The sequence below is a fragment of the Phyllobates terribilis genome, unplaced genomic scaffold, assembly GCF_046119375.1.
Source record: "Phyllobates terribilis strain yellow unplaced genomic scaffold, ASM4611937v1 Scaffold_211__1_contigs__length_3443825, whole genome shotgun sequence".
Taxonomy (NCBI): domain Eukaryota; kingdom Metazoa; phylum Chordata; class Amphibia; order Anura; family Dendrobatidae; genus Phyllobates; species Phyllobates terribilis.
The window spans coordinates 3,151,446-3,162,546 of record NW_027362971.1 but is presented as its reverse complement, the minus strand read 5'-3'; the positions used below and the strand labels follow the sequence as shown (position 1 = coordinate 3,162,546).

Genomic DNA, 11,101 nt, shown 5'->3' with positions numbered 1-11,101 from the left:
CTCTAAATGTATTCTTACTATATTTTCCTTTTCTTTAAACTAGTTTTATATACTTTTTATTGTAATATTTTTTAATGTTGGATTTCTAGTTAGAAACAGACGCTCGTGTCAATCATGCGTTATTGAAGGCATGGAGGACTTCACTTGGGATTTTGGGAACACCTCTCCTATCACAAGTTGCTGACTACCGAGATTCCCCAATGATCCTGAGGACCCAGGCTCTGCAGAGCCCAATCTTTTATAGAGTGGAGGAGCGCATTCTCAGCCTCCACTCCATTCATGGTCTATGGGACTGTCAGATATAGAAGAGCGCTATACCCTACCTTCACTCCATTCATTGTCTATGTAACTGTTGGAAATAGTAGAGCGATCTACACTGCCTTCACTCCATTCATTTTCTATGGAACTGTCGGAAAGAGTGCCGTACCTTTCCTCCATTCCATTCATTGTCTATGGGACTGTCGGAAAAAGTAGAGCGATCAACACTGCCTTCACTTCATTCATTGTCTATGGGACTGTCGGAAAAAGTAGAGCGATCAACACTGCCTCCATTCCATTCATTGTCTATGGGACTGTCGGAAATAGTAGAGCGATCAACACTACCTTCACTCCATTCATTGTCTATGGGACTGTCGGAAATAGTAGAGCGAACAACACTACCTTCACTCCATTCATTGTCTATGGAACGGTCGGAAAGAGTGCTGTACCTTTCCTCCATTCCATTCATTGTCTATGGAACGGTTGAAAAAAGTAGAGCGATCAACACTGCCTTCACTTCATTCATTGTCTATGGGACTGTCGGAAAAAGTAGAGCGATCAACACTGCCTTCACTTCATTCATTGTCTATGGGACTGTCGGAAAAAGTAGAGCGATCAACACTGCCTTCACTTCATTCATTGTCTATGGGACTGTCGGAAAAAGTAGAGCGATCAACACTGCCTCCATTCCATTCATTGTCTATGGGACTGTCGGAAATAGTAGAGCGATCAACACTACCTTCACTCCATTCATTGTCTATGGGACTGTCGGAAATAGTAGAGCGATCAACACTACCTTCACTCCATTCATTGTCTATGGAACGGTCGGAAAGAGTGCTGTACCTTTCCTCCATTCCATTCATTGTCTATGGAACGGTTGAAAAAAGTAGAGCGATCAACACTGCCTTCACTTCATTCATTGTCTATGGGACTGTCGGAAAAAGTAGAGCGATCAACACTGCCTTCACTTCATTCATTGTCTATGGGACTGTCGGAAAAAGTAGAGCGATCAACACTGCCTTCACTTCATTCATTGTCTATGGGACTGTCGGAAAAAGTAGAGCGATCAACACTGCCTTCACTTCATTCATTGTCTATGGGACTGTCGGAAATAGAGTGCTGAACCCTGCCTACTCCGGCAGACCCATAGGTAGAGTATGCGCACCTCTGCTCTGGAGAATGTAATCCCGCAAAGGCAGGGTCTTCTTCCCTCTATACCAGTCTATCATTGATAGTTTAACGGTAACTGATATCTGTATTTTGTACGTAACCCCTCATGTACAGCCCCATGGAATCAATAGTGCTATATTATTATTATTATTATTATTATTATTATTAGACTGGACTCTGTAGGATCCAGTTCTACAGATCACTTGAACCCCAGAGAGAACCAAGTTATCCAATGAATAGAGGATAACTTGTGAGATTGACAAAAAAAACCTTTATCTCCTAGATGTCACTATAATCTATACATAACATCCATACAAAATTATTCCTTCAATTTATCATACAAATCATCGATTTTATCCAAAGTACAAAAATGTTAAATCTTTACCCCCTCTTTCATGTAGGATTGTGATTTTTTTCTCTTTCAGGTGTATGCCATGCCTTCTCTGTTTTCCCGCGAAATTTACATTTCAAAAGAAAAGTCCTGAAGCAATAAATGAATGCAGAGGAAGGAGATGTAATCATTTCAGCTTTATTTCCAGTGGATAAACACTAGGTTAAGTCACATCCATAATGAAGGTTTTCCAAAAAGTAATATTCATCCTGTACACGCAAGACATTCTACGTTCCTTTTTGTTATTCCGCTAGCGTTCGACAATGGCGACATGATCCAGTTAGTTAATGATGTAAACAAGGTAACAAAATACTGGTATTACAAAAGTTAATGGTCCACGGTTAACAATGATTCGGGGTTACAAACTTCACCATTATGGCTACTTGCTATTAATGGTTATTATTCCTTTCTACCCTACCATATGGAGTGGAGAGAAGGGGATGATGTCTCTATAGCAGTTCTACTACATTGACTAAAAGCACAAACTCTACAGAGAGAACGTCCCCTCTTGGGCGCCAATATTTCTCCGTAAATGAACACCAATGCGGCTTTTTTTTTTAAAAAAAGCACAAATCTGATAGAACGGTAAACATCTATTGCAACCAGGGTTACAAAATATAGTGATACAACCATAAGGTGGTCCATAAGTAGGGAGAGGGGGAACATCAACACCCAGAGAATTGAGGTTAGACACCCTAAAAGCCTGCAAGGGTAAGCAGTGTAAACATCACGTTCCCTGTACCCCACGTGAACAGTGGCAAAAGACTTGCACGGCGGGCACAGGCTACGACATGGTCCAATACAATAAAATACTTGCTGCTGCAACTATTAAACTAATGTAGGTAAAAAAGCAAATCTTAGATAAATTCATACAACCCATCTGCATTCCCAGCACAGCGAGCTCTAGTGCGCAACAGACTGGATGCTCGTATTGGATAGGGATTCAATGGGCAGAGTACATTTTTGCATAGACTAAGTGGACCGGCAATGAGAAATCAAGCTTTGAAACCTCACGCACACTAGCCTAGAAGTGCAGCGTGAGAGTCAATTACATAGACAAGCCCTGAATGTATTTCTCTGTTAATTTACATGGTGCCTCAAAAGCTTGATTTCTCAGCACTGGCACATAGAACAATACAAATGATATCTGAGAAATCAAGCTTTGAAGACAGATGTGAATTAGCCTAGAAGTGCATTGTGGGCATGTCCATTACACTCCCATGTGCATAGACCTGCTCCAAGGTACTAATTTCCAACATGTCAATTTTATTTCTCCGTTCTGGCACACTGGATAATTACAAAGCAGGTGTCACTTTAACCCAGTGTGCTGGCGCTGAGAAATATTGCTTTGAAACCACATGCAGATTTTCAAAAGAAGTGCATGGGGGCGTGTTAATTATACTCAGCTACATGCCCCCAGTGCACTTCTAGGCTAGATTACATATTTCTTCACGGCTTGATTTCTCACGGCAGGCGCATTGGATTAACATGATCTCGGTTTTAAAATGATGCCAATATGCCAGAGCTTAGAAATCAAGCTATGGGTATAAAATAATACCAGTTTTATAGTAATTCAACGTGGCTACAATGTGCCAGCGCTGAGAAATCAAGCTTTAAAACCACATTGGATTACTATGAAATGGGCATCAATTTAATCCACGTGCCAGTGCTGAAAAATCAAGCTTTGAAGCCACATTTAAAAGTAGTGCATCGACACACCTCATTTAATTCTTGGCTACTTTAACATGTGACTTCAAAGCTTGATTTCTCAGCACTGGCGCATTGGATTGAAGGGATACCTGCTTCATAGTAATCCGATGTGGCTGTAAAGCTTACTTTCTCAGCACTGGCACATTAGTATCACTTTAAAACAGGAATCATGTTAATCCAATGTGCCAGTGCCGAGAAATCAAGCTTTAGATTAAAGCCACATTGGATTATTATAACATTGGTGTAATTTTAATCTAAAGCTTGATTTCTCAGTGTAGACACATTGGATTAAAATTCTACCCGTTTCATAGTAATCCGATGTTTCTTCAAAGCTTGATTTCTCATCACTGATACATTGAAGCAATGTCGGATTACTATAAAATTAGTATTTTAATCCAAAGCTTGATTTCTCAGTGCTGGCACGTTGCTCTCATTTTAAAACAGGTATCATTTTAATCCAATGTGCTAAAAATTAGAAATCAATTTTTGGATTAAATTGATACCAGTTTTAAAGTAATCCAACGTAGTTTCATTGTACCAGTGCTGAGAAATCAAGCTGTGAAGCCACAACGGCTTACTATGCAACAAGTATCATTTTAATCCAAAGTGGCTTCATAGTAATCTGATGTGGCTTCAAAGCTTGATTTCTCAGCACTGATACAATGAAGCCAGGTCAGATTACTATAAAACAGGTATCATTTTAATCCAGTGTGCCAGTGCAGAGAAATCAAGCTTTGAAACCATAAGTAAAAGTAGCCTAGAATTAAATATGGGGTGTGTTGATGCACTTCCAGGTTTATGTGCATATAGACTTCACAGCTTGATTTCTCAGCTCTGATGTATCCTATTACTAAAAAAAAAAATGGGATCACTTTTATTTTCTTTTTTTTCTGGGACTTACACGGCCATCGCATTAGTTTTCATTTGTAATAGTCTCCTGACCTTTTTCTTTTAAATTAAAAAAAAAAAAAACTGCACATGGAGGGAGATCTGTAATAGTGGCAGCCATGACACCGGCTGCACATCAGACATCACATTTATCACTATCTGACCCAACCGGGTTCACATACAGTTCATTGTATTTCAGATATTGAAAGGTCAGAGCTCTTACGAAGTGCTGTGCTAAATACGGCCCACGGGCTCTTCACACAGAACGAATCTGTGAACAGATCAACGTTAAATTGGAAAAATACAAAGACCTTTACCTATTCACGTTGTAGCAATCATCCGATCTGACATAAGGGGAGGAGGGGGAGAGGTAATAGCAGCCTATGTAGTGGAGTCTCCGATGACTTTTGAAACAATTAAAATGCGGAACATTTAGCGACGCGTTTGGAGTCGCTTCTTGCAGATAAACCGGAGATGAGATAAGCGATGGCAGTCGTAGACTGATAAGTGACATGCAGTCCGCTGCATTTGGGACACAGGAGACCAAATTCTCCAGCAAGCGAAGGGTTAACACGGGGGATCGAGGCGTTGGCGATGAGCGCTCGAGGTATCAGCAAGCGTTGTTAAACAAGTCAAGGTGAAAAGAGGGGACGGGCCGGAGAGCCTTAATGCAGAACACATCGCGGAGCGTCTCTCTGCTCAGACTTTATGAATTCTTTACTAGGCGAGGGAGGTTAGATGGTGAAAAATTCTTAAAATAGGCACAGCCCAAAGGCACTCGAGACCAAGGGTAGCCTAAACAAGCAGCTGGCAATCCCTAAATGCCTATGATTTTTTTTTCCCACAATGCACCGCTGCTGCCCTAAATTAAAATTTAGTAGCTGTAGTGCTGAAGGGCAGGCAAGTTTAGGCTTCGATAATCCTCGGTAAGAAATAAGCTGATGCTATTTGATCGCAATTTTCCGTCCAACCTAAGTATCCCAAGAAAAATGGCGACATAAAATGTCGCCCACAGTGTCCGTAAAGTAATGTTGGCCCTGGAAAAGTATTATTTCCTGATTCAGTGAATACAGCAAACTGTGTCTTTACGTAAAACTCTCAACACATCCTCCGGAGACAGATTATGTCTATAAAGTGATCCGAGCGACGACAGTCACCATTCCTTGACAACCTCAGCATCTGCCAAATGGTTTACAAACGGCTCTTCACAGGTTCCCTCTCTCTCAGAGGGGTCTTTGATTAGGTTTTCTTAGCGTGACGGCAGCCATCTTGACACTGACAACTGCAACTTTGTAGGCAAAAGTGAAATGTGAAACGAGGCAGTCCTAATTATTATGCAGAAACAGTGACAGACTGTAGCCAGCTGAGAAATAACACTTAAAAGAAACCGGTGCATTTCAGCATCAGAATACTCCACATCATGATGACAGGAATAATCCAAAATTGTAACCTATTGACAGAAGTGCTATTTAGTTGAAGAATTTCATGATTTTTAGAAGAAAAATTCCAATTAATAATCCCAACCTCAGAAATACAAATACGGAGATGGATTCACAGCTACACCCTAAAGCAGATTTCACATCTACACTGCTCAATACTATTGTATAATATCCTCCCATGCTACTGCTACTTCTGAAAATGGGCTACTCAAGGACGACACAAGCAGAGATGAGGGATTTCTGCTCTGGTGTGTGTTAAGCCCCCGTCTCACATAGCGATATCGCTAGCGATATCGCTGCTGAGTCACGGTTTTGGTGACTCACCAGCGACCTCACCAGCGATGTCGCTGTGTGTGACACTTTGCAACGATCAGGCCCCTGCTGTGAGGTCGCTGATCGCTGCAAAGTGTCCTGGACCATTTTTTGGTCGTTGGCCTCCCGCTGGCCAGCACACATCGTTGTGTGTGACCAGCGGGACCAACGATCTGGCTGGTAACTATGGTAAACAGCGGGTTACTAGGGGCACGCGCGCACTTAGTAACCCGCTGTTTACCATGGATACCACTCTGCTACGGTGCTCGGAGGCTCCCGCGCACCGTAGCAGAGTGGTATCCATGGTAAACAGCGGGTTACTAGGGGCACACGCGCACTTAGTAACCCGATGTTTACCATAGTTACCAGCCTGCTCCTGCTTGCAGCAGGCTGGTAACTGGAGCAGGACATCGTGGAACGATTCTTTCCACGATATCGCTGCTCCCCTGATCGTTGGTGAGCCTGCCAGTTTGACAGCTCACCAGCGATGTATTAGCGATGCAGCAACGATCCCTGACAGGTCGTATCGTTGTCGGGATCGCTGCTGCATCGCTTAGTGTGACGGGGCCTTAAGAGACAACTAGTAAGTGTAGATTAGCTGATATGATAGACAACTGAAGACTAAAAAAAAAAACAGAATGGGAAACTGTTGAAAATATATTGGCAGGAAATGTTTTTTTTTTCCTCATGTACACACGCATGACAGCTTATTTCTTATACCTTAAATGTAATGGACATGATAAGCCATCAAATTCATTCTCTCTGCCTACAATATGAGGCTACAATTCATTTACAGCCTTACAACTTGAACATCTAGTGCACTCCCAGGATTAAATGGACCATTGCTTAGAAAAAAAATAATACAATCCCAGGTCTTGAAGGCACCAAACAGCAACCAATAGAATTAAGTTGGCCATGAAGAAGAATAAAAAATACATAAAATGAAACAAAGAGATAAGAAATGCAAAAGCTTAAAATGTTACAAACTAATTGCATAGTGTCACGTAATTGAGAACCATAACCTCGAAAGCATTAATTTCCAGTACAAAACAACAAAGTAGTAAACTTTTAAAGAAAATAGATTTTTTTTTTTAGGATATGTAGCATTATTGTGCCAGGGTGGTGCACCGTGGGATGTAAACCATTGCAACGGTCAATTATGGTCAAATGTCCGTGGTGCTGAAATCTCCTACAGGATCTTGCGTGAGCTGATATACGGGATGATAAAGAAGGCAGCGGTTAGTAAGCAGGCAGTGATCGCGGGTACTGTTTGGTATGATAGGGATACAGTCACAGCCTTCACTGTATGCAATTGCCAATCTAACATGTAGGGAGGGGGTCCAATACATATCTAATCCCTATTCATTAAGGAGCTGGAGTTTCAAGTTGAGCTTTTTTTTTTTGCCGTTTGGCACTAAAGAAAAGGAATTGGAGAGATTTATACTTTTGAGAAACGTTAACTCCTTTTCAATCTCCGGCAGAGCAATTTCTCCGCACCTAGATAACAGCACAGATTGGCAAATACTTTTTTTTTTCCTATCGTTCGCATGAAAAAAAAGCTTTTGTGTGTGTTATTTCGCAAATTATTATTTTTTTGTTTAAGGCAAGCAAAGTGAAAATAATCCAGATATCAATTTTTGTTTTTTTAGGTCCCTAAACCCACATGTAAAGCATTTACACTGACGGAGAGATGAGTATACAGCACCCTCTCAATCTAAGGGTTTCACTAATCCCATTCCAACTCTTCCAATTTTAATGTTCAATTTATTCTACTTCCAGTAAGAGATCTTCTCCCTCCAGATGCATGTCGGGTTTCACATAGATCTTCTTGATGGTTCCGGAGACAGGAGAATTTACCAAGGTCTCCATCTTCATGGCACTCAGTACGCAGAGAGGTTGTCCTTTCTCAATGGTCTGGCCTTCTTTAACCTTGATGTCAATCACTTTTCCAGGCATGGGGGCTCCAATCTGGCCTTTCACGTCCTTCAAGGCCTTGGGGTGGAAGTGCATCTCCTGCAGACAAGGGAGAGAGGAAATAATGATTAATAACTTTGAGAATATGTTCAAAATTACTTATAAAGTTATATTTTTCTCTTTATTTGTAGATCACTATTTGGAAATGTAATTTGTCTGGTTTTTATACTGGGGAGGTCAAGTAAAGGCATAGTAGTGGGTGCAACATGACCAATTTAATACAAAATGTTGAAAGGATCACTGTAATTTGAGACCCTTAAGAATATGGACAACAGAGTTTCAACCCTGTAATATTTCTTCGTAAATGGTCACCGTTTCATAAAACTTTGCATACAAGCAAATATAAGAAACTTTGTAAGAGGTCTGATGAGAGACATATGTTTCTTTTTGCACTTGTGAGCCACGTCTTCCTTTTGCCTCCTGAACTTATCATTCATTCAGAAATACAACTAAGGCATTTTTTTTTCATATCACGATCTGTAATTAAAGTAATAATTTAGAAGTCTTGTCATTTTCACACTGGCCACTAGAGCCATTTTAGACTTTAAGTTTCCGTTCTTTACAGAAGACCTTTCAGCAGTCTCATTATCATCACAGGCAGGATTACAATGATAGGTAACACCTCTATATACAGAGATCTACTATTCACAATAAATGATGTCACAGCTCATCTCCTCCCCCTAAAATGTTCAATAGATAGAGGTCAGTGTGAAAATTGTAAGATTTCCATTTTTTTTCTTTTTTTTAGCTTTACTACAGGTCATATGCAAAATAAAAAAAAATAATTTAACATAAAAACCTGACTTAAAGGAAATGGGTAATCAGGAAATGACCTACTTTTTAATATTAGCATCTACCCCCAAGGAGCTACTTGAAGGCACCTTACCTTCATGGCCTGAGTATCTTTAACAAGGAGGGATCGAAGTTGACCATTGAGCTCAAAGAAGACTTCTCTTTGTCCAGCCTTGTTCAGATCCCCCAGAGCGAGCGCTTTAATGTGTAATGTTTTTCCTCTTTCCAATTCCACCTGAGAAATTCATTGATAAAGGAATGGTAAGTAGATGGATTAGTAATCGTTACATTTACATGCGTTTTTCTCATTGACCTTGGGATGCCTTCCCACTTTCTCTAGATGAATCATCCCTTTGTCAAATCACTAGGTTGTAACCTCGTTAGAACTGCACCCAGACACCATACCTTGTTGATTCCACATCTATTTCATGGTGGTAGGCTTTCATAATCTCCAACACTTAGAGGGGTATTCCCATCTTGGACATTTTTGACATGTACTCAGACATAAATGTCCAATATGTGTTGACTCCAGAGTTGGGAAAGTATCTCCAGAACAGGACGGTGGTCCAGCATCCAGAGAAAGGAATGTTTAAAACCTCAAATGTATTGAAAAATTAATAAAGGAAAGATATTAAAAACATCCAAAATATAGGAGACTCCGGTTCTACACGTTTCGAGTCAATGTGGGACTTAATCATGATCTTGGGTCATGACTTGCATAGACTCGAAACGCGTAGGCCTGTTATCTCCTATACCTCGGATGTTTTTAATACTTCCTTTTTTAATTAGTTTTCAATTACGGTGAGGTTTTAAACATTCCTACATGCAGATTCTGGACCACCTTGTTCTATTTTTCCTTCATGTATTATTGATGACCTACCTTTTAAGGTGGTGGTCAAACATCGATGACCTATTCTAAGGATAGGCCATCGATATTATACGACGGATAACCCCTTTAATAATTTCTTAGACTAATCCCTTATTAATCACCCTATACTAAGTTGTTTCAATGCCAGCAGAATATTGTGGCATGATTAACCTTTTTCATTCTTACATGGACACAATGCCGCATGATGGCTGGAATCCATTAACATATGAAGTCTTGGATGGTTACGGAGACTGCTTTTTGCAAGAGCGGCAAAAATGATCCATTTTACTGTTCTTTTCTCGGCTTCTTATAGCATGTTTTTTTTAACTTGGCTACCTTAAAAATGGTTAAAATTGATAAGTAGGAAAACCAGGTTGATAAAATGTAAAATCCTGACTGCAACCACCTGGACCTCCTGTGGTTCTACTGAACTAAATGTAGGTCACCATAGAACGAGGGAACCGCATTAGAATAGGACTATCCTTCATTATATAGCATATAATACATGGCTTATAGTATAAATATTTTAAATCCAAAACAAACCTCTTAAACTTAATTGTGTTTCAGATTAAACTATTTTTTTTTTAAATAAACTCTTACCTCGAATTCCTCTGCAATATTGGGTCCTTCCAAAAAGAGTCGAGTGTTGAGACATTCTACAGGACCAAATTGAGTACTGAAGTCCTTGTATTCCTCAAATACTTTAGGATACATGGCGGCAGACATAATATCCTCTGGAGTGATGTCATCATATTTGCTCTTCAAACCTTCTTCCAGCTTAGTAAAGTCCAGTGGTGGCAGCGTGGCCCCGGGTCTACCCTCAATGCGCGGCAGGTCTTTTAAAACCTGTCAAAAAGATAATAGACTTGAGATTTTCTGAGCAAAATTGCATTGTTCAACCTGTGCTAAATACGGTTTGGTTATGTAGATTGGGTCCAGGACTTGAAAATATTCAATATTCCAATTGTTTGGAAATTCGAAGATCTTGAAAACTATAACGTAGGTCTGAAAGTTAGAAAGTCATTAATATTCATAGAGAAGGAGTGTAGTTACCTTTGTGCGTAAGGGTTCTGGGAAACCTCCATAGGGAATTCCAACATAACCTTGTAGGTATTCCACCACCGAGAGCGGGAAGGAGAGTTCATCCGCCATAGTTTCAACCTCTTCACGAGACAACCCATTGTGCACCATGAACTGAGCCAAGTCTCCAACGATCTTGGAGGAAGGAGTTACCTAGAGCAAAATGGGAAGACGAAATTACTTATTTTTCTTTGAAGAACTGTGCAATTTGTCTTGACA

General features: G+C 40.3%; 1 protein-coding gene across 2 annotated transcripts in view; it reads right to left on the bottom strand.

Annotated features, from left to right (window-relative positions):
- Positions 1-1,941: 1,941 nt before the first annotated feature.
- The window catches only part of PC (pyruvate carboxylase), a 416,466-nt gene continuing 407,306 nt past the window's right edge, over positions 1,942-11,101 (bottom strand). For both annotated transcript variants that reach the window (XM_073665354.1, XM_073665355.1), the window contains exons 18-21: positions 10,856-11,035; positions 10,403-10,648; positions 9,029-9,169; positions 1,942-8,181 (exon numbers count right to left, since the gene is read on the bottom strand). In XM_073665354.1, coding sequence (XP_073521455.1) covers positions 7,933-8,181; positions 9,029-9,169; positions 10,403-10,648; positions 10,856-11,035 — 816 coding nt within the window. In that variant the 3' untranslated portion in view covers positions 1,942-7,932. The remainder of the gene's footprint in view (positions 8,182-9,028; positions 9,170-10,402; positions 10,649-10,855; positions 11,036-11,101) is intronic.